Here is a 25,052-nt window from a genome sequence, read left to right as displayed (position 1 = left end):
CCGTCGGTACGGGCCCGTCGCAATGAGTCGGGCCGACGTACAGACGGACGTTGTGAAATAACTGCAAGACGTGGGCAGCAGATGCAGTTTTTCAACGCATCCGCTGCCCATTCTGCAGTCTGGGGAAGAGCGGCGGAGTTTTGACAGCGCATGCACGGTCGAAAATGGCGGACACGTCGCCCAAAAAACGTTACATTGAACTTTTTTTGTGCGTCACGTCCACCAAAACACGATGGATCCGTCGCACGACCGATGTGACATGTGCCCTCCGTCGCGATCCGTCCCTAATACAAGTGTATGGGCAAAAAACGCATCCTGCGAGCACATTTGCAGGATCCCTTTTTTGCCCATAACGACGGATTGCGACGGAGGACAAAAGACGGAAGTGTGAAAGTAGCCCAAGTCATCACTGTGAAAAAGGAGCTGAGGAGTTGCACAAAATTCGCACACCAACATAAGGGGCATAAATTGACATGATACGGCTCTCAAACCTGCTGTAACCGTTGTCAATTTATGCTGCGGATAGATTTCTCAGCATGTGCATGAGCGTTCTTAAAATCCAACATGTTGGAAAATGCAGCAGATTTTAAACAATTGAACACACTGCAGAAAATGCGGTTGTTTTTGCATCATGAGAAATTAGCCTAATAGGATTAGTGCAAGGTAAGTGTTGGCATAAAACACCACAAAAAGAGGACTAAAAACCAGACCCTGTACATCACCTGCAGCATGTGAATAGCGCCCTATGCAAGCCTCCGGCAGAACATAAAAGCCACAAAAAAAAAAAAAAAAACAGCAAAATAAATTATTTGTCATAACTTTGTAAAATACAAAGCAAACATGGAGATAGTATAAATTGTCTCTTATTATATCAGGCAGAGCTTACCTGGGCCTCTTGCTTTTCCGGAGATTATACGTCCGAGCCTAAACACCACAGCGCGTTCATATTCCTTAATAATCTAGAACATTTGCATACATTATAATAAATACGATGGTATGACTGGGTTGTAGGTCTGAATAGGAGTCTACAGTAATGACTTGAGTTACCTTAACACAGAACCAAATGGATAAAGGGAAGGTGATGGCCGTCAGTAGAGCGGAGACTAGCAGAATGATCCAGCCACAAACCCCAATATCTCCTTTCATGGCATCTACAAAACACAAATATGAGCGATGATCCAAAAAAAGGTAATAAAACAGCACTGGATATTCTGTAGCTACAGATGTAGTCAGAACTGGATCAGCTCCATAGACCTTTTTCATGTACGCCATTCTAGAGTCCTACATCCTTCTTGTATGTGGTCATCACACTACAGTACGTTCTGGTTCACACATTCTGGTTGGATTTAGTGTCCACATTTTGGAATCAAGCTTTTGTTATTCTGCATTTAAAGAGTTAATAACACAGAAGATGTCAGAAGTTTTGATAAATACAGCACCTTGCAAAAGTATTCGGCCCCCTGGAACTTTTCAACCTTTTCCTACATATCATGCTTCAAACATAAAGATACCAAATGTAAATTTTTGGTGAAGAATCAACAACAAGTGGAACACAATTGTGAAGTTGAACGAAATTTATTGGTTATTTTAAATTTTTGTGGAAATTCAAAAACTGAAAAGTGGGGCGTGCAATATTATTCGGCCCCTTTAACTTAATACTTTGTTGCGCCACCTTTTGCTGCAATTATAGCTACAAGTCACTTGGGGTATGTCTCTATCAGTTTTGTACATCGAGAGACTGAAATTCTTGCCCATTCTTCCTTGGCAAACAGCTCGAGCTCAGGGAGGTTTGATGGAGATCGTTTGTGAACAGCAGTTTTCAGCTCTTTCCACAGATTCTCAATTGGATTGAGGTCTGGACTTTGACTTGGCCATTCTAACACCTGGATATGTTTATTTGTGAACCATTCCATTGTAGATTTTGCTTTATGTTTGGTATCATTGTTTCTGCCTTGAAATGAGGTTTATTGTACTAACAGAAAATGTGCAATCTGCATTCAAACAAAATTTGACAGGTGCATAAGTATGGGCACCCCACCAGAAAAGGGACATTAATATTTAGTAGATCCTCCTTTTGCAAAAATAACAGCCTCTAGTCGCTTCCTGTAGCTTTTAATAAGTTCCTGGATCCTGGATGAAGGTATTGTTGACCATTACTCTTTAGAAAACAATTCCAGTTCAGTTAAGTTTGATGGTGGCCGAGCATGGACAGCCCTCTTCAAATGATCCCACAGATGTTCAATGATATTCAGGTCTGGGGACTGGGATGGCCATTCCAGAACAGTGTAATTGTTTCTGTGCATGAATGCCTGAGTAGATTTGGAGCGGTGTTTTGGATCATTGTCTTGCTGAAAGATCCATCCCCTGCGCAACTTCAACTTTGTCACTGATTCATGAACATTATCGTCAAGAATCTGCTGATACTGAGAGGAATCCATGCGTCCCTCAACTTTAACAAGATTCCCGCTGCCGGCATTGGCCACACAGCCCCAAAGCATGATGGAACCTCCACCAAATTTTACTGTGGGTAACAAGTGTTTTTCTTGGAATGCTGTGTTTTTTGGCCGCCATGCATAATGCCTTTTTTTATGACCAAACATCTCAATCTTGGTTTCATCAATCCACAGGACCTTCTTCCAAAAAGAAATTGGCTTCTCCAAATGTGCTTTTGCATACCTCAGCCGACTCGGTTTGTGGCGTGCTTGCAGAAACGGCTTCTTTCGCATCACTCTCCCATACAGCTTCTCCTTGTGCAAAGTGCGTTGTATAGTTGACCGATGCACAGTGACACCATCTGCAGCAAGTTGATGCTGCAGCTCTCTGGAGGTGGTCTGAGGATTGTCCTTGACTGATCTCACCATTCTTCTTCTCTGCCTTTCTGATGTTTTTCTTGGCCTGCCACTTCTGGCCTTAACAAGAACTGTACCTGTGTTCTTCCATTTCCTTACTATGTTCCTCACAGTGGAAATTGACAGGTTAAATCCCTGAGAAAGCTTTTTGTATCCTTCCCCTGAACAACTATGTGGAATAATCTTTGTTTTCAGATCATTAGACAGTTGTTTTGAGGAGCCCATGATGCCACTCTTCAGAGGAGATTCAAACAGGAGAACAACTTGCAAGTGGCCACTTTAAGTAGCTTTTCTCATGATTGCATACACCTGGCTATGAAGTTCAAAGCTCAATGAGGTTAGAAAACCAAAAAAAGTGCTTTAGTAAGTCAGTAAAAAGTAGGTAGGAGTATTTAAAACAAGAAAATGATAAGGGTGCCCATACTTATGCACCTGACAAATTTTGTTTGAATGCAGATTGCACATTTTCTGTTAGTACAATAAACCTCATTTCAAGGCAGAAACATTACTGTGTCCAACAGTTATTAGATATATGAAACTGAAATAGCTGTTGCAAAAAAAAACAATTTTTATAAAACATTAAGCTTAAGATTAATAGGGGTGCCCAAACTTTTTCATATAACTGTATACACACAAATTATATATATATATATATATATATATATATATATATATATATAGCCATTATTTACAAAGGAAAGAATTTTGTCAATTACATTTTAAAATGTGGATGTGAAAAATGGATGTCACATGGGCGTAAAAGACAGACACATGGATGGCACATGGTTAACAGCATGGAAGAAGATCATCCAATTTTTCTGCACGAAACGTGAACAATTTTTCAGATATTTATCTGACCCTGACCTTAGGGACAAACACTGTGACCTCTGTGCCAGACTGGCTTTGCTCGGCTCTACACAGATATGTAATCTGTAGGGATCCATCTCCAGGTATATGAACCAGTACTCCTCTGTGTATCTGAGGAGAGCCAAGGAAAGCCAAAGAGGCAAAGTATTCAGCCCTATAGTTGTGGTGATCCATAGCATCTCAGGTAGCATAGCATCTCAGGTAGCATAGCATAGCTTCTCAGGTAGCATAGCATAGCATCTCAGGTAGCATAGCATAGCATCTCAGGTAGCATAGCATAGCATCTCAGGTAGCATAGCATAGCATCTCAGGTAGCATAGCATAGCATCTCAGGTAGCATAGCATAGCTTCTCAACAAACCAATTTTGGAACAAATCAAGGCAAACGTGTCGCTTGAAGCAAGGATCACCAAGCTACAACTTGTCTACTTTAGAAACACCATACAAAGAGAGCAATCAATGGAGAAGGACATTGTGGTTGGGAAAATAGAAGGAACAAGGCAAAGAGGAAGACCGATGACTTAATGCCATCAAGCTAAATGGTAGAGAAGACCCTGGTCCACCTATTTAGGCTTTCACAAGAACGATCTTCCTACACATCGTTCATCCATCAAGTCGCCATGGCTCGAGATTGAGCCAAAGAGCGATAAAAAAAAAGCTTCTCAGGACTCTGCTCTCCAAAGAGCAATGCTCTGTTATTTCACTATGATGTCCGAAGATTTTTCAAGTGTTAGTTACCCATTCAAGCAAGGAAAGACCACAACTGAACAGAAAAAAATCAGACCTACGTAAAAAGGGTTATCCAGGTTTAGAAAAATGGCCTTTTTCGAGATACCGTAATGCATTACCACTGAGGCTAGTGACTGTCTGCAGTGGTCACATGGATAGACACCATGTCATCGCCAAAGAACAGTAAACAGAGGCCAATGGGGCATTTCCTCATTATGACAATTTTTTTTAGAATCTTAAAAAAAAACTTCTAGAGCAATGAAAGCCTAGAATCCCCACCGCGTCATGTGTGACTTTGCTTAACCTGCTTGGCTTCTCCTTCACACGCTCATATCCTTGAGCACTAATCAGTTTTAAAAATCTTATTAATTCTGTTTGAGGTCTGATAAATCAGTAATAAGAATGATGATAAGCTGCCAGCTTGTTATGTGCGAAGTGTAGGGTGTGAGGAGTTCTAAGAGAAAAATGCTAAGCTCAGACGTCCATATTTCACCATCAGTAGACGGACCGCAAAGTCTCAATTCTGCATGATTTATTGCCATCTTTTATGGACCGTGAACCCGGCCTAGTACTACATTCTTTTACCTTGGGTTTTAATTCCCTGCACCATGATAGAGGGTGCATTGTAAACTTCCCTATGGAGCCCCTTGTCTTTCATGCATAGGACTGAAAAATATAATATATTTCGAGTTATGGAAAGGTGAACATATGTACAACATTGACAGTGGTATCTATTTCTATTTTAATCTTCAAAGGAAAATTCTTTACATTTTTTAAATCGTGAATTTCCGGAAAGTCGACATATTTTTCGCTGCAGGGTTTAGGCAGAACGTGTATTTGTTGTTGTCACCGCTATGAATTATTGTTCCCCTGAATTGCACTTCTACTCTGGCATCTTTTAAAGCACACAGGTTCTGTTGTTACAATGATTGCCGCCCTCCATTAGATATGAACAAGAGCGGAATAAATTCTTAAAAGCAGCAGGTCCCATGCAGATGATAAGGAAGAACAATGAGTACTTTCCCAATCCTAAAGTACTTGCCTCCGGTATTAGGTCAGTGACTACTTAGGTCTGGACTTTTAAGGGATTGTGAACACTTTTTTGTGTATACATCTAAGAAATTCTAAAGCCCCTGAACACATTCTGACAGCAGCTAAATGTAGGGATAGAGACCCTGATTCCAAGAATGTATCATTTAGTTTATTGGGTGCAGCGGTTGTGGCATAATCAGAGCTTTTATTCATGTAGCAGCACTCAGAAAGCTGTCTCCACCCCCAACACACCTTAGCTCTCTATGTACATTGTCTATTGATTGCAAGCTGCTTATCAGAGGAGGCGGCGTTTTTGGACCAGAAAGCACCAGGGAGCGAGTCTGGGCAGTGATAATCTCCTGATGATAAAACATTCATTGTATGGAAACCAAGGCAGTCAACCTAATAAGTGAAACCTGTTTTTCAGCCTCTACCTGATGCTGTATTCACATTGCATAGCAAAAACCTGCTAACAGATTCCCTTGAAAGAATTTGAACACCATAGTTTAATAAGAAGAATGTATGTTCAATCCCAAATTCATCATCAACCTCAAGTCTCTCTCATATTCACACTCAAAACAGATTTGTAATAAAAACATACATAAAAGAGAAAGACGTTGGTCACTGCTGGAAGATCTATATGATCTCGGGAGCACTGGAAGAGATTGGAAATGTTGGGGTATTTTATCATTACTCATCTAAGGTCAACAGGAGAAATCCCAGTCTTGTTGGGTTTTGGCAGCTTTACACATGGAATACAACCTTGGGACATAAAGGGAAACCGAAACCTATAGTGGATATTATCATAGTAACATTTCAGTAGGGGTGAGTACTTACCGACCAAATTCTCTTTTTCCTCCCTCTTGTGTTTAGGAACATGAGACTCTGTATTCCCTTCCATGGTTTCCTGTTTAGAGGACATGGATTATATGGTGATCAATACCTTTCATTTTGCAGAATGAAACATATCAAACGGGGCATTACTGATAAATACATAAAGGCATTATTAATATATGGAGCCCCAAAGGAGGTATTATCAATATATGAAGGGCACAGAGACAACAGGGATATTATTAATATACTAACTGCCCGGGCATAGTAACTAACTGTGGTTAGTTATAACAAATAATAACGGAACACAACCGGTGCCATTTTGTTGAAGGAAAAGGTTTTTTTAGCACAATATTATCCCCTAAACCAGAGGTCCCCAACTCCAGTCCTCAAGGCCCACCAACAGGTCATGTTTTCAGGATTTCCTTTGCATTGCACAGGTGATGCAATTATTACCTGGGCAAGACTAAGGAAATCCTGAAAACATGACCTGTTGGTGGGCCTTGAGGACTGGAGTTGGGGACCTCTGCCCTAAACGACTGCTGATATGACTTTTAACAGCGGCAGTTAAGGAGCCTTATTCCTCCTACACCTCACACTCCTCCTTTATACACAGCATTTTTCTGCAGCACAGCTTTTCTCCTTTAGGCTATGTGCACACGTTGCAGATTATTTGCGGTTTTCTAGCATTTTTGCTAGAATAAATTAAGCATCCTATCATTTTTAATGAAATCCGCAATTTCTGTGCACATGATGTGCGTTTTTCCGCATGAAAAACGCATTGCGGAAAAATAATGAACCTGCTCATTAATTTTGTGTTTTTTCCGCGGTTTTCCCACTGTCTAATGCATTGGGAAATGTCCGGAAAAAAACACGCAAAAAACGCGTCAAAACCGCGCAAAAAATGCGCATGCGGATTTCATGCGGAAATCTCCCAGAAATGTCCGGATTTTCACAGGAATTTTCTGCATGAATTCCTGAACGTGTGCACATAGCCTCATAGTCGCGTCCTCCAGCAGCACCTCACACTCCTTTTCTATATACAATTGGAAACAGTTGATGCTGAGCGAAATTGCACTAACTGTAACAAAGCGTATCGTATGTGTGGCGCACTTGGGATCCAGTCGCCACAGATTACTGCATCTCAGCCAGAGGTGTGGTATTCCGCTCTCAGGTAAGGAGGGGGCACTGCACAGAATCCTACACCAGCATCCAACACTATACACTTCAGTCAGGGCACTTGGGCAAACCCTTGGGGAGGATGGCCTCATCCCAGGCTGGAGGGGGTATATAGATAGAGGGTGTGGGTGGAGTCTATCAGAGAGAGTCTGCAGGGATAAAGAGAGGAGAGCAGACGGGAGAGTGAGAGGAAGCAGAAAGATCAAAACAGACAGGAAGGAGTTCCCAAAGAGAGGGAACTGAAGGAAAGTGAAGCTAAAGTTAGAAGAGAAGGAAGGGGTCCTAGAGGCACGGGCAGTGAGAAGTCCGCTCATGGGTAATATGACAGAATATACCCAAAAGTGACACCATTCTAAAAACTGCACCCCTCGAGATGCTCAAAACCACACTCAAGAAGATTACTAACCCTTCAGGTGCTTCACGAAAACTAAAGCAATGTTGAAGGAAAAAATTAACATTACTTTTTTCACAAAAAAATTACTTTAGACCCAAACTCTTATTTTCACAAGGGTAACAGGAGAAAATAGACCACAAAATTTGTTGTGCAATGTCTCCAGAGTACGCAGATACCCTGTGTGTGGGGAAAAGCCACTGTTTGGGCGCCTGGCAGGGCTCAGAATGGAGGGAGCACCATTTGACTTTTTGAATGCAAAATTGTCTGGAATCAATAGTGAGTGCCATGTCAAGTTTGGATACCTCCTGATGTACAGTACCTAAACAGTGGAAACCCCCCAATTCTAACTCCAACCCTAACCCCAATCTCAACACCACAACAGTAACCCCAACACAACCGTAAATACAACACAACCCTAACCCCAGCACAACCTTTACCCAACATAACCCTAACCCCAACACCACACTAACCCAACCCCAACCCTATCCGTAACCCTAGCACCAAGCCTAACTGCAAAGAATGGAAAAACATTTTTTTTTTTTTTAATTTTATTATTTTTACCTAAGGGGGTGACAAAGGGGAGTTTGATTTACTATTTTTTTTAAATTTTGATAATTGTGATAGGGTCTATCACAGTAATCAAAGTGAACCAATAGGAAAAAAATCTCCTATTGCTGCCAGGTACAGTCCAGCAGATCACGGTGGGCGCACTGCGCATGCGCCTGCCATTTTCTTCCAGAAAGAAGATGCGGAGGGCCGGGGGACAGAGCCAGAGATGCCGGTGGTATTGTGGGCTCGAGGGACCCCATTTCTCTTTCCTTTGGTATGCTAGATCATATCAGAGGAGAGAGAAATGAATGGAAAACCGGACTTTTTTTTTTAAGCGATCACAGTTATTCCGTGAATAATGGCGATCACAAGACTCTGGACATTGAAAACTGACTTGAATCCTGTTCTCTGGGGTCTCAGCTACTCCCAGTAGCCGAGATCACGGAGATTTTCTGACACTGCGGGATGCTATACCCTTATTTCTCAGCGCCGTTAAAAAGCGGCACTGAGGAATAAGTACCCTTAACTGCCGCCGTTAAAAGGCGTATCGGCGGTCGTTGAGGGGTTTAACAATTATACTGAACAGTGAATGGTGTTATGATACTAAATTTAATTATGATATTTTCTTATGATATTTACTTTATTTTGTGGGTTGTTGTGGTCATGAGAATACCAAATTTATATAAATGTATATAGTTTTTTTTATGTTTTATTTCTTTTGCAAAAGAAATTACATTTAAAAATACATTTTGTTTTTGTCCCCATATTCTGACACTCTCTACTTTTTCCATAAATGGATCTGTATGGGGGTTTTTTCTTGCAGGATAAGCCTGTAATTTTTTTTACTGGTACCATTTTGGGATATGTACAAGTTTTTGATTACTTTTTGATTCATTTATTTTTTGGTTAGCAGGCATGAACAAGGAAACATTAAATTTAGGATGGTTTTTAAGTTCACTGTGCAGTATAATTGTCATTGATGTGCACTGCATATAACAACAATCTCTCATATTCTTCATATGTCTGGCCTGTGCGCTAGGGTGGGAAGATAGAAGTCTTTTCTTCCAAAGCAAAATAATATTAAAGCCCAGATATGTTTTGCGAAACTGTACAAGTCTTCCAAAAGCATGTGGAAAAACGTGTTATGTTCTGATGAGAACAAGGTTAAACTTTTGGCCTAAATTTCAAAAGGTATATTTGGTGCCAAGCCAACACTGCACATCACAAAGAGAGCACCAAACTCATAGTTAAACATGGTGGAGGCAGCGTTATGCTCTGGAGCTTTTTTTTTATGGCTGACTTTAGTCAAGATGCATTATGGGAATTATGAACAGTTCCAAATATCTGTCAAATTTGCAACAAAAAAACTGAAGATGAAACGGAACTTCACCTTTCAGCACGTTGTTCCAAGTCAACAAGGAGATTCCCTCACTATCTGACAGATTTAGAGTTCCAGCACAAGATAGGGTGAGCAAAGATTACCAATTCTAGATGTGCCATGCTGATAGACTCCTACCCAAAAAGACTGAATGATGTCATAAATTCAAAGGTTAATGCAACAAAGTATTAGTTTAAGGGTGTGCATATTTACGAATTTTAGTTTTTTATTTTCATTTTCCACCCAAAACTATTTCAGTTTTTTTTTTCTATTAATTTATAGAGATTGCAGGTGACAGTAACCCCTTAATCCCATTGGACGCACTATAACGTCAAGGTGACCTCGGACTTAATTTCCAGTGTCGGGATAGTACGTCCAGTGCGATCAGCCGTGCTCAAGGAGTCGTGCGGCCGATCGCGGCTGGGTGTCAGCTGACTATCGCAGCTGACATCCGGCACTATGTGCCAGGAGCGGTCACGGACCGCCCCGGCGCATTAAACCCCGGAACCCTGCGATCAAACATGATCGCAGTGTTCCGGCGGTATAGGGAAGCATCGTGCAGGGAGGGGGCTCCCTGTGTGCTTCCCCGAGACCCTCGGAGCAACGCGATGTGATCGCGTTGCTCCAAGGGTCTCTTACCTCCTCCTCCCTGCAGGCCCAGATCCTAAATGGCCACGGGGCTGCATCCGGGTCATGCAGGGAGGCGGCTTACCAGCGCCTGCTCAAAGCAGGCGCCAGGAAGCCTCCCTGCTGTGCCTGTGTGATCACTGATCTGACACATTGCACAGCAAAGTGTCAGATCAGTGATCTGTCAATATATTGTGATGTTGGGGCAAAGTAAAAAAGCTAAATAAAAAAAATTTACATGTGTAAAAAAAAATAAAATAAATAAAAAAAAATTATATATATATATATATATATATATATATATATATATATATATATATATATATATATATATATGTATACACACACATATATATACAGTCATGGCCAAAAGTATTGACACCCTGCTATTCTGTCAGATAATACTCATTTTCTTCCTGAAAATGATTGCAAACACAAATTATTTGGTATTATCTTCATTTAATTTGTCTTAAATGAAAAAACACAAGAGAGAATGAAGCAAAAAGCAAAACATTGATCATTTCACACAAAACTCCAAAAATGGGCCAGACAAAAGTATTGGCACCCTCAGCCTAATACTTGGTTGCACAACCTTTAGCCAAAATAACTGTGACCAACCACTTCCGGTAACCATCAATGAGTTTCTTACAATGCTCTGCTGGAATTTTAGACCATTCTTTTTTGGCAAACTTCTACAGGTCCCTGACATTTGAAGGGTGCCTTCTCCGAACTGCCATTTTTAGATCTCTCCACAGGTGATCTATGGGATTCAAGTCTGGACTCATTGCTGGCCACCTTAGAAGTCTTCAGTGCTTTCTCTCAAACCATTTTCTAGTGCTTTTTGAAGTGTGTTTTGGGTCATTGTCCTGCTGGAAGACCCATGACCTCTGAGGGAGACCCAGCTTTCTTACACTGGGCCCTACATTATGCTGCAAAATTTGTTGGTGGTCTTCAGACTTCATAATGCCATGCACACGGTCAAGCAGTCCAGTGCCAGAGGCAGCAAAGCAACCCCAAAACATCAGGGAACCTCCACCATGTTTGACTGTAGGGACCGTGTTTTTTTCTTTGAATGCCTCTTCTTTTCTCTTATAAACTCTATGTTGATTCCTTTGCCCAAAAAGCTCTACTTTTGTCTCATCTGACCAGAGAACATTCTTCCAAAATGTTTTAGGCTTTTTCAGGTAAGTTTTGGCAAACCCCAGCCTGGCTTTTTTATGTCTCTGGGTAAGAAGTGGGGTCTTCCTGGGTCTCCTACCATACAGTCCCTTTTCATTCAGATGCCGACGGATAGTACGGGTTGACACTGTTGTACCCTCAGACTGCAGGGCAGCTTGAACTTGTTTGGATGTTAGTCGAGGTTCTTTATCCAACATCCGCACAATCTTGCGTTGAAATCTCTTGTCAATTTTTCTTTTCCATCCACATTTAGGGAGGTTAGCCACAGTGCCATGGGCTTTAAAGGGACTCTGTCACCTGAACTTGGCGGGACTGGTTTTGGGTCATAAGGGCGGAGTTTTAAGGTGTTTGATTCACCCTTTCCTTACCTGCTGGCTGCATGCTGGCTGCAATATTGGATTGAAGTTCATTCTCTGTCCTCCGTAGTACATTCCTGCACAAGGCAAGATTGCTTTGCGCAGGCGTGTATTATGGAGGACAGAGAATGAACTTCAATCCAATATTGCAGCCAGCATGCAGCCAGAAGGTAAGGAAAGGGTGAATCAAACACCCGAAAACTCCGCCCATATGACCCAAAACCAGTCCCGCCAAATTCAGGTGACAGGTTCCCTTTAAACTTCTTGATGACACTGTGCACGGTAGACACAGGAACATTCAGGTCTTTGGAGATGGACTTGTAGCCTTGAGGTTGCTCATGCTTCCTCACAATTTGGTTTCTCAAGTCCTCAGACAGTTCTGTGGTCTTCTTTCTTTTCTCCATGCTCAATGTGGTAAACACAAGTACACAGGACAGAGGTTGAGTCAACTTTAATCCATGTCAACTGGCTGCAAGTGATTTAGTTATTGCCAACACCTGTTAGGTGCCACAGGTAAGGTACAGGTGCTGTTAATTACACAAATTAGAGAAGCATCACATGATTTTTCGAACAGTGCTAATACTTTTGTCCACCCCCTTTTTATGTTTGGTGTGGAATTATATCCAATTTGGCTTTGGGACAATTCTTTTTGTGTTTTTTTCATTTAAGACAAATTAAATTAAGATAATAATACCAAATAATTTGTGTTTGCAATCATTTTCAGGAAGAAAATGAGTATTGTCTGACAGAATTGCGGGGATGTCAATACTTTTGGCCATGACTGTATATATGTATGTATATATATATATATATATATATATATATATATATATATATATATATATATATATATATATATATATATATATATATATATATATTGTTCCAATAAATACATTCCTTCCCTAGTTAGGGAAAAATAAAAAAATATTTGAAAAATGTATTTATTTCCATTTTCCCCATTAGGGTTAGGGCTAGGATTAGGGCCAGGATTAGGGCTAGGGTTGGGATTACATGTACGGTTGGGATTAGGGTTAGGTGTGTGGTTAGGGTTATGGTTGGGATTAAGGTTAGGAGTGTGTTGGAGTTAGGGGTGTGGTTAGGGTTAGGGGTGTGGTTGGGATAAGGGGTGTGTTTGGGTTAGGGTTTCAGAAAGAATTGGGGGTTTCCATTGTTTAGGCACATCAGGGGCTCTCCAAACGGCTCAATTCCAGCCAATTCTGCGTTGAAAAAGTAAAAAACAGTGCTCCTTCCCTTCCGAGCGCTCCCGTGCGCCCAAACAGGGGTATACCCCAACTTATGGGGTATCAGCGTACTCAGGACAAATTGGGCAACAACTTCTGGGGTCCAATTTCTCTTGTTACCTTTGGGAAAATAAAAATTTGGGGGGCTAAAACATTTTTGTGGGACAAAAATGATTTTTTATTTTCACGGCTCTGCATTATAAGCTGTAGTGAAATACTTCGCGGTTCAAAGTTCTCACAACACATCTAGATAAGTTCCTTGGGGGGTCTAGGTTCCAATATGGGGTCACTTGTGGGGGGTTTCTACTGTTTATGTACATCAGGGGCTCTGCAAATGCAATGTGACGCCGGCAGACCAATCCATTTAAGTCTGCATTCCAAATGGCGCTCCTTCCCTTCCAAGCTCTGCCATGCGCACAAACGGGGGTTCCCCCCCACATATGGGGTATCAGCGTACTCAAGAGAAATTGGACCCTAAAAGTTGTTGTCCAATTTGTCCTGTTACCCTTGGGAAAATAGAAAACTGGGGGCTAAAAAATAATTTTTGTGGACAAAAAAAAGAATTTTTATTTTCACCGCTCTGCGTTATAAACTGTAGTGAAACACTTGGGGGGTTCAAAGCTCTCACAACACATCTAGATAAGATCCGTAGGGGTCTACTTTCCAAAATGGTGTCACTTTTGGGGGGTTTCAATGTTTAGGCACATCAGTGGCTCTCCAAATGCAACATGGTGTCCCATCTTAATTCCAGTCAATTTTGCATTGAAAAGTCAAACGGCGCTCCTTCGCTTCCGAGCTCTCCCATGCGCCCAAACAGTGGTTTACTCCCACATATGGGGTATCAGCGTACTCAGGACAAATTGTACAACAATGTTTGGGGTACAATTTCTTCTGGTAACCTTGGGAAAATAAAAAATTGGGGGCGAAAAGTTCATTTTTGTGAAAAAAACACTTTTTATTTTTACGGTTCTGCATTATAAATTTCTGTGAAGCACTTGGTGGGTCAAAGTGCTCACCACACCTCTAGATAAGTTCCTTAGGGGGTCTACTTTCCAAAATAGTGTCACTTGTGGGGGGTTTCAATGTTTAGGCACATTAGTGGCTCTCCAAAAGCAACATGGCGCCCCATCTCAATTCCAGCAAATTTTGCATTGAAAAGTCAAATGGCGCTCCTTCCCTTCCATGCTCTGCCATGCGCCCAAACAGTGGTTTACCCTCACATATGGGGTCTCGGGGTACTCAGGACAAATTGTACAACTTTTGGGGTCCATTTTCTCCTGTTACCCTTGGTAAAATAAAACAATTGGAGCTGAAGTTAATTTTTTGTGAAAAAAATATTAAATGTTCATTTTTTTTTTTAAACATTCCAAAAATTCCTGTGAAGCACCAGAAGGATTAATAAACTTCTTGAATGTGGTTTTGAGAACCTTGAGGGGTGCAGTTCTTAGAATGGTGTCACACTTGGTTATTTTCTATCATATAGACCCCTCAAAATGACTTCAAATGTGATGTGGTCCTTAAAAAAAAATGGGGTTGTAAAAATGAGAAATCGCTGATCAAATTTTAACCCTTATAACTCCCCTAAAAAAAAAAAAAAGATTGTTTCCAAAATTGTGCTGATGTAAAGTAGACATGTGAGAAATGTTACTTATTAAGTATTTTGTGTGACATATCTCTGTGATTTAAGGGCATAAAAATTCAAAGTTGGAAAATTGCGAAATTTTCGCCAAATTTCCATTTTTTTCACAAATAAACGCAGGTAATATCAAAGAAATTGTACCACCATCATGAAGCACAATATGTCCTGAGAAAACAATGTCAGAATCACCGGGATCCGTTGAAGCGTTCCAGAGTTATAACCTCATAAAGGGACAGTGGTCAGAATTGTAAAAATTGGCCGGGTCATTAACGTGCAAACCACCCTCGGGGCTTAAGGGGTTAAAGCTGGAAAAAGTTCTCAAATGATTCTTTTTGGTATGATTTTTTTTAAATACAACTTTTACATACAAGAACAATTTGCTAAAATAAAATATCAATATAATTTGCTCTGCATTTTCATATCCTGTACCCTGGAATAAGTGCTGTAGCATATTTGCGGGCTGTTGCTGCATTAGCTGTGTAAATATATATATATATCTACTGGTTAAAATTACTGTTATTGTGAAAAGTAAAGCAAGTTGAGGATGAAACGATCTCCAAAAGGGCTAAAGTTATAGATTTCCTTTGTATTTTAGGTAAAAAAAAAAGTCATCTTTACATTATAAGAAAAACAAAAAGGAAAATGGGCAGATGCAAAAGTTTGGATTTCCCTGGAGATGTGTGTGTTCAGATAACTTTGCCCAAGGTTTCAGACCTTAATTAGGCTGTTAGGGTTATAGTTGCGTTAGGAAAGACCAGGTGATGCAAATTTTCCAGCTTTACAAAAACTTAGCCTCCTTTTAGAGATCATTTACGGATCACAATAACAGTAAATTTGACCAAACTTTTACATTATATATAATATGTATTAAAGGTTATATTTTAAGAGTGTTTTCTTTTGGGGAATATGTAAATAATTTTCTGAAACGCTTCGTGTATTTTTGATCTAAGCACTAACTACTGCGAACATCCTTCAAAATTAACCCAAAATGTCTAGCCATCACTGTTTCACCTATGTGAAAGATGCTCAGGTGTTTAACGTGGTTATCTGGTACTTTTGGTTATAGATAACACATCCTCAGGATAGGTAATCTATAGCAAAAGAAAGAAAGGGGTTTAGGCAGATAGCCCTAGCCAGCTCACCGACCACCACAGGTGCACGGAACTCCGTCAGAACTAGACGTACATCCACAGTGAAACCAAGGCAGTTGTTCCAGCTCCTAAAAAAAGTTACTTTATTCTTCAATAATTAAAACATCGTAGTAGGCAGAATCCCAAGTGGATAATAATATGCACAAAGCAGACACTGGTGGTCCAGCGACGCGTTTCGATCCCCAATGGATCTTTGTCACCATATAGGTAATCTATACCTGTTTGGGGGGGGGGTGCAACACCCGGCACCGCACCCCTGCCATTCAGTTGTTCTCAGAGCTGGCCAGATGTGCCAAGTTAAGAAGCTTCACGGTACCGCTCCATCAACTGCTTAGTGGCTATGGCCGGGTTTTCGAATCAGTACGGGATCGGGATGTATATGCAGTACACAGCCTGCTGCCTCTATGGAGTTGACTGAGCTGTGTAGTGCGGCTCGGCAACTCCGTACATCCAGCCACAGGCTGATCGAGAATATCTGATTAGTGGTGGTGACGTGTGTCGCATCCCACCGATCAGATATTAATGACCTATGTTAAGAGTCGGCCATCAACATAAAAGCCGCAGACAACCCCATTATTACTACGTCCATTAGAACTAAATCTGCATTCACACATCCATGCGACTTGTCCTAGTTCTGTCCGTTTTATAGAAATCAACCTGGATGTATTTACATGACTGTTAAAATCACAGGTCTGAGAGCGAGATCCGTAAGACTCAGAGCAGGTCCTTCTCATCCATTTTACGGTTCAGACTCGACCATTAAAGTCCGTGGGGAGGGGTATAAAACGGATGAAACACGGAAGACAGAGTCCATTGCTAGGAGTCAATAGATTAAAAAAAAAAAGGTTCAGACACTACACGGAGTGCAGTTCTATTTTTTATGGACCATTAGACTTGCTTGCCAATTTTGACCAGACACTCAAATCAAAATCAGACAAGTTTCTTCTATTTTGCACAGACCACAGTCCACAGAAAACCACGGACACGTGGCACAAGCGTTATTCGTGAAAACCACCAAAATACGGGCGTATAAATGAGGCCGCGGCATAACGATCACGTTCACAGAGAGTGTGACTGTGGCCGAGTCACCGGCGGGGCATGGCAGCGACATGCTGAAGTCCGCTGCCGGCTTCTACGCCAGCTATGGAAGAGGACACTACACGTCTTGGGAGCAGGGGAAGGGGAGGAGAATCATTCAATTTTTAAATTGGTGTAGAACAGTTGCAGAACAGGGACATTATTACTGGAACAAGCCCAGGATGGGACCCAATTTTCCAGGATGGGGGACATGTATTACTGGAAGCAGAACAGGATAGAGGACATTATACCAGGATAGACTGTGTATATTACAGGAAGGGGCTAGGATGGGAGACATTATTACAGGAAGGGGCAAAGGAAAGGGGCATTGTTCCAGGATGGGGGACATATATTACTGGAAGGGATCCATAATGGGGGGCATTATACCAGGATGTGGACATTATCACAAGGGGCCCAGGATGGGGGGGGCATTATTACAGGAAAAGGCACATGAGAGGGGACATTATTACAGGATGTGTGGCATTGTTAACAGAGGGCTATGTCTTCACAGGACATGGAATGCTACATAGGCCCATACACCTGACAAACAAGTGGGGGCCAAGGTATAAATTTTGCACTGGGGCCCATCGGACTCTAGTTACGCCCACTGATGAGGCCTTATGTTAAGTCAGTAAGGGAATATTTATTTTGCTACTGCTGTTGTGTATTGCTGGTTTACTTTGCTTCTATGCTACATACTGAATTTATTTATCAATGAAATAGAAAATTACCATTGTAACGCAGAAATGTACAATCCGTTCTAGAATGTAATATTCATTATTAGTTTGAAATTTCCTATTTACTAAAAGTGATCCTAGATACAGTCCTGTTTTAGGACCCGTTGAAGCGCAGGAGCGCGAGTCGACCGTTGTCCGCACTCTCTGCATTACTCCCGAGCCTATGCTTTGTTATCCATGAAATAAAGACTTCCACTTTTGGTAAAAGTGATCCTAGACTAATGATATGCAGCGGTCATGTAAGGAGTCTTCGAATAAGATTTTGTCTCTTTATGTTGTCGAGATTGGGAATGAATCCCGTGAACGTAAACTAGTCTTTGCCTTCTTCTATTGAGATTTGCACTCATTTTCGGGCTCTATACATCATAAATAAGGACGTACAAATGTGTTTCTAAGTTGTTAATGAACCCTTATACTGCGCCATAGTCACCTCCGGTTGGCGTACTACTCTTCCAGAAAATTTGCTGTTAGTACGAAACTGCAGTAAGTCTGTGTCCATGAAACCTAAAGCCGATTGCAGAAAAAAATGTATTTGTTTTAAATCCTAAAAGAAAAGAAGGATCTTTTTCACCTGTATGGTGTTTTGTATATGCAAAGCTCAAATCTGTACATTGTCCCTACGGCAGTTCCTAACATCCACATGACATCTGTGTATTATGAGGTCAACGAAAAAAGATCCAGCTCAGTTTCTTGTATTATTTTAGCAATGGATTCCTAAAAGAAAGGACATAATACGGGTATTGTCCATGCTTTCTGGATTACACACCCATCGAGCTCAGTGTGAAAATCCTGTGCATACTGTATTTTTTTCCTGTATTCATAATGGAAAAATATTTGCCTGAATTGTACCATAGACTCGCATCGACCCGGTCCTGCACAGAAAATAATTACGCTCCTTAAACTCCACTTTAAGGATATATATATTTTTTTTTCCTTGATGAATATGCTAAGCAAAACACATACTTTCTTACCTGAACAGACAGGTAGAATTAATCGGACATGTGGAACTTTGACAAAGATTAGACGATATTCCAGACTTAGAAGTTGTGTGTACTCACATGCGGGTGCTGACTGCAGTCCTAGCCCCGTGAAGGTGCGCGCCCTTCCGAGCCTCTACTTCTTTTCCATAGTGTGTACACGCCTCTCACACATTAGTATGTTGTCACCAACACGTACATCCTTCAGTTGGCTTCAGAGCAACGCTGGCAAAAGGGAATTCATTTCTATAGAGACAAGAGTCACCATAGTACCATAACTATGCAGGAATAGTCATACAGTCCAGTGTTACAGTCAGGGAGCACAATGAGCTCAAAGTCAACTTTGCAAGGAAAAGCCATAGAGCCGAGAGCGGAAACTAGAAATGCAGGTTTGTATTCTCTACTGAGAAATGTTTTAACCATGACACGAAAGTGATACTATTGTACTGTAGGGTAGAGCACATGACATACTACGAGTCCAAAAAAGTGCATTGCTGTAATAAAAAATAAAAAAACTAAACATGACAACCAAATAACCAGTCAAATATTATATTTTCAAGAGAATCTGTCACCAGGTTTTTGATACCACAAAACACAATGTAGAGACAAAGACAGTCATTTTGATAAAATCAGTTTTTGCTCCTGCAGACCACACAGCTCTCTGAATACTGAGCTCTTTATAACCCCACCCACACCACTGATTGGCAGCTTTCTGTGTACACTGCTTATAGGCAGAAAGGTGCCAATCAGTGGTGGGGGCAGGGTTATAAACAGCTCATGGATAGGCTGGACTGCCAAACCGGTCATGCTGAAGGATGTTGCAGGAAGATCGCTCTCCACGGCATCTCCAGACTCTGTCACATGTGCTCAGTGTGAACCTGCTTTCATCTGTGAAGAGCACAGGGCGCCCGTGGCGAATTTGCCAATCCTGATGTTATGTGGCAAAGGCCAAGCATCCTGCACGGTGTTGGGCTGTGAGCACAACCCCCATCTGTGGATGTCGGGCTCTCAGACCATCCTCATGGAGTCTTTTTCTAACCATTTGTGCAGACACATGCACATTTGTGGCCTGCTGGGGGGTCATTTTGCAGGGCTCTAGCAGTGCTCCTCCTGTTTCTCCTTGCACAAAGGCTGAGGTAGTGGTTCTGCTGCTGGGTTGTTGCCCTCCTACGGCCCCCTCCACGTCTCCTGGTGTACTGGCCTGTCTCCTGGTAGCGCCTCCAACCTCTGGACACTATGCTGACAGACACAGCAAACCTTCTTGCCACAGCTCGCATTGATGTGCCATCCTGGATGAGCTGCACTACCTGAGCCACTTGTGTGGGTTGTCGAGTTCGTCTCATGCTACCACGAGTGTGAAAGCACAACCAACATTCAAAAGTGACCAAAACATCAGCCAGAAAGCATTGGTACTGAGTTGTGGTCTGTGGTCCCCACCTGCAGAACCACTCCTTTATTGAGTGTGTCTTGATAATTGCCAATAATTTCCATCTGTTGTCTATTCCATTTGCACAACAGCATGTGAAATTGATTGCCAAACAGTGTTGCTTCCTAAGTGGACAGTTTGATTTCACAGAAGGTTGTTTTACTTGGAGTTATATTCTGTTGTTTAAGTGTTCCCTTTATATTTTTGAGCAGTGTATGAAAATCAGTAAAAAAATAATTAAAAAAAAATCATGAATTGTGATAGAAACAAAAAAGTAGAATATGCTGTAATTTATTTAAAAATAAATTAGATGGTGGCCCAATTCTAACGCATAGGGTATTCTAGAATATGCATGTCCACGTAGTATATTGCCCAGCGACGTAGTATATTGCCCAGTCACGTAGTATATTGCTGAGCCACGTAGTATATTGCCCAACGACGTAGTATATTGCCCAGTCACGTAGTATGTTGCCCAGTCACATAGTATATTGCCCAGTCACATAGTATATTGCCCAGTCACGTAGTATATTGCCCAGTCACGTAGTATATTGCCCAGTCACGTAGTATATTGCCCAGCCACGTAGTATATAGCAGAGCCACGTAGTACGGTATATTGCCCAGTCACGTAGTATTTTGCCCAGCCACATAGTATATAGCAGAGCCACGTAGTATATTGCCCAGCACAGAGCCACGTAGTAGAGACTTAAAAAAAATAAATGTATACCTCCCTTCCGAAGGCCCGTTGGAAGTCCTGCTATACTCACCATCCGCCACCTTTGCCGCTCCTCGCCACGCTCCCGGGACCGCTCCATTGCAAGCAGCAGCTTTCGGTCCCAGGGCTGGTGTGAGCAGGACCTGTGATGACGTTGCGGTCACATGACCGTGACGTCACGGCAGGTCCTTGTCGCACACCAGCCCTGGTACCGGAAGCTGCCGCTTGCAATGGAGTGGTCCCGGGAGCGTGGCGAGGAGCTAGAAAGGCGGCAGAGGGTGAGTATAGCAGGTTTTTTGTGGTATTTTTTTTAATTATTTTTAACATGACCTATTTTTACTATTGATGCTGCATAGGCAGCATCAATAGTAAATAGTTGGGGACACACAGGGTGAATAGCAGCGGTAACGGAGCGCGTTACACCGCGGGCCGTTACCGCTGCCATTAACCCTGCGTGAGCAGTGAGTGGAGGGGATTACGGAGCGGGCGCCGGGCAGTGAGTGCAGGGGAGTAGGGGATGGACTAATCGGACTGTGGCCGTCGCTGTTTGGTCGCGGCAGCCATGACAGGCAGCTGCCGAGACCAATCAGCGAATGAATAACCGTGACAGAAGGACAGACGGAAGTGGCCCTTAGACATATATATAATCATCTTGGCTGTTTCATACGTATATTTGACTTGCAACTATTTAGCATATGATTAGTTATGCAGAATATTATTTTGTAAATCCACCTTTGGCTTTCAACACTGAATGAATCCTTCTGGGCATGCCGTCGATCAGATTCAAACATGTCTTGGCCAAAATCTGATCACATATACATTCTACACGTTCCCAAAGTTGGTGCACACTCTTTGAGTCACTTGGATATGTATACAGCTTTTTCCTCAACTCCATTCATCTATACTATATTGTCAATGAACCATTTCTTTACCAATCTTAATGTATGCTTTGGGCTGCTGTCCTGCTGTAACACCATGTTGTCCTTTTCATCCTTCGTGTACAAAGTAACTCGTCTTGTAGGATACTCACATATACACGTTACCTAATTAAGGTATGAAGTGACTCAAAATAGATGAGTAAAAGGTTTTTATTTATTGACAATGTTAAAAACAAAATATATTGTTAAAATACAGAAAGATGTAAAAATGGGTCCTCCAAAAAAAAAGTCAGGATGTGACACTATAAAAGGTGATAGTTTTGTAAACTGTCAGCACCTGGAAAGCATCCTTATAGACAGTCAAGTATAAGGTTAAGATAAACAGTGACTACAGCAGCTGTAAAGACTGATACAGCACGTAATAAAGCAGGTCTGAGACCGATCAAAATTTACCTGGGTAATGAAGATCAAGGCTAGGGCAATGTGTGGAGATGAGTGTCACATCCTGTTGATGACTAGTGATGATTGTGACTGCTCGGAGAATTAGTTTTTGTTGACGCAGCTGCATGATTTACATCCGCTAGCCAGCCTGAGTACATGTGGGGGTTGCCTAGTTTCTAGGGAATCCCCACATGTAATCAATCTGTCTAGTAGCCGTAAATCATGCAGCTGCGCCAAGGAAAACAATCTCCGAGCAGTCACAAATACTCGGAGACCACCCGAGCTTGCTCTGGAAAACCCGAGCAACGAGTATACTCACTCATCACTAATGATGAAATGTATGGCCGGTCACCAGGGAAGAGGAGGATCACACCTGTGGTGAATGACCAGACAACAGTCAAGTCAAAATGTGCATGTGAATATAGTGGTTACCGATTTGAAATAGTGAATATTTTAATCAGAACGTACTAAAATCTGATACACAGGGCACAAGATAAGCGATTGAACAGGTTTTTCCATTTATTACCATTGTCCGCTCAGAATGACAGCAATATTATTTTACACAATGCCTTAAAAAAAAAATTAATTAATTTCATGATTCCAGAAAATTGACAATAGTACGACTGGCAGATGGTGGTCAGCACGGCATCATTTACACATCTATAGCATGTAGGTACCAGATTACACAGCTTGTCCAGTGCTCAGACCGCGAAGAGCATCTACAGAATTCATTTAGTTAATAGACACATAGATGACATGTAACGAGGAAAATGGTGGACATCCTAATTCATTATATTCATATATCAACAATAAATTAACTTTTTTTTTACGTTAAGGTCATAATCACATGGCAGATTTTATCTTTGGAAAAATGTGACGCAAAACCTGTAGCAGAAATCTTCGTCTGACCCTTGAATTTCTGCTGCAGATTCACATGTGGATTAGTCCTAATCAATTGGATTATCCAACCAGATTTCCTCCCTGAACCTACACCAACAAATGACAGGTCACTTTCTCACTACGCCATTTTAAAATATTTAGTTCCCCCCCCCCCCCCGCAAATTTGCTTTAAAAAAGAAAAAAATGGGATGCGAAATACAAGTGGACGATAATTTGATTTCGTTACTGAATACATGTGAAATTTGTGCAATGTGAACAGGACTAAAAGGATTTTCCAATGGTTATTATAAATTATCATTTAATTAAAATTTCTGTAAAACGGTTATGGGTGCACTGTTAAAATTATCATAATTTCATATTGGAAAAAGAATTATATTCTGATTTAATACCCATTTCTCACATGGACGTGACCTACGTAGAAATTAATGGAAAACCTAAGAGCTGTAGTTTGCAGACTGTCAAGGTGCAAGCGGCTGTCACGCAGCTGCCATCTACAATTCTAAAAAGGCAGATTATACAATCAAGACTACAGAGTGACAATTGTATGGAAGTAGTAGTCTGCCAAATAAAAAATTCTATCAAGGCAGGACAAGTAATTGAAGTATGCCCACTGGTGACTTAAGCTGGCCAAACACATTAGATGGCTGTCAACTGAACGATGCGTCGGCCGACCGCCATCTCAGCTGACTTTCCAATACACCGGAAAGCTCCTTCAGCTGACTACTCCTGTGCTATTAGAAAACTGCTAACATCTCTGCCCGTGACTCGTCTCTAGAACAAGGAGATCGGCAGTCCAAAATCAGACATCTCGCCCGACCTTAAGTCAGCCGACACTGCCATAGACATTAGACTATCAGTTGATATTGGCGGGTTTGGTCGATATTGGTCCAATGTGCATGGGAGCCTTTAGGACCACCTAACTAAGGGTTATGGCCGGGGATCCATTAGATGTCCAAACATTTGGGATCTGTGATATGGATCTGGAATAAAGTCGTCTGCACGGAGCCCTGACTGCAGTTACACACATGTAGAAAAGCCGCAGAGACACCATCACGTGTTTCTCAACGCAAGCAATAGCCAGGTCTTTCACCGGGAAGGAACAACCACGGGAAGGGCAGCATCCAAAAAGGAAAACCACCTATGCCAAAACATGGTATCCATCCACAGACAGCTGTTTCGGGGTATTTGCCCCTCATCAGTGTGGAGTAGGAAACTGGCTATTAGGAGCAGTGCCTAGTAAAAGGACTATAAACATAAGGATGAATGACCTCAGGGAGATCAAAACATCCAACACCGCGGAGACACCATCACATGTTTCTCAACACAGTGATCCAGAACACTGCCCGCATCGTAACATAGTAACATAGTTAGTAAGGCCGAAAAAAGACATTTGTCCATCCAGTTCAGCCTATATTCCATCATAATAAATTCCCAGATCTACGTCCTTCTACAGAACCTAATTGTATGATACAATATTGTTCTGCTCCAGGAAGACATCCAGGCCTCTTTTGAACCCCTCGACTGAGTTCGCCATCACCACCTCCTCAGGCAAGCAATTCCAGATTCTCACTGCCCTAACAGTAAAGAATCCTCTTCTATGTTGGTGGAAAAACCTTCTCTCCTCCAGACGCAAAGAATGCCCCCTTGTGCCCGTCACCTTCCTTGGTATAAACAGATCCTCAGCGAGATATTTGTATTGTCCCCTTATATACTTATACATGGTTATTAGATCGCCCCTCAGTCGTCTTTTTTCTAGACTAAATAATCCTAATTTCGCTAATCTGGGTATTGTAGTTCTCCCATCCCCTTTATTAATTTTGTTGCCCTCCTTTGTACTCTCTCTAGTTCCATTATATCCTTCCTGAGCACCGGTGCCCAAAACTGGACACAGTACTCCATGT

At 41.7% G+C, this 25,052-nt stretch overlaps 1 protein-coding gene across 4 annotated transcripts in view; it reads right to left on the bottom strand.

Moving 5' to 3' along the window:
* The window catches only part of STOML3 (stomatin like 3), a 31,131-nt gene extending 12,012 nt beyond the window's left edge, over positions 1-19,119 (bottom strand). Inside the window, exons 1-5 of one of the 4 annotated variants that reach the window (XM_069758930.1) lie at positions 18,876-19,012; positions 6,314-6,383; positions 5,030-5,110; positions 1,048-1,151; positions 887-959 (exon numbers count right to left, since the gene is read on the bottom strand). In XM_069758930.1, the coding sequence (XP_069615031.1) occupies positions 887-959; positions 1,048-1,151; positions 5,030-5,110; positions 6,314-6,377 (322 nt within the window). In that variant the 5' untranslated portion in view covers positions 6,378-6,383; positions 18,876-19,012. Of the gene's footprint in view, positions 1-886; positions 960-1,047; positions 1,152-5,029; positions 5,111-6,313; positions 6,384-18,788 lie in introns of all 4 variants that reach the window. The other 3 variants (XM_069758929.1, XM_069758931.1, XM_069758933.1) reach the window with 3 other exon arrangements.
* Positions 19,120-25,052: the final 5,933 nt, after the last annotated feature.

Source organism: Ranitomeya imitator, chromosome 3, assembly GCF_032444005.1.
Source record: "Ranitomeya imitator isolate aRanImi1 chromosome 3, aRanImi1.pri, whole genome shotgun sequence".
In the NCBI taxonomy this organism is placed as follows: Eukaryota; Metazoa; Chordata; class Amphibia; order Anura; family Dendrobatidae; genus Ranitomeya; species Ranitomeya imitator.
The sequence above is the reverse complement of the archived record's forward strand: the minus strand, read 5'-3'. Positions and strand labels throughout refer to the sequence as shown.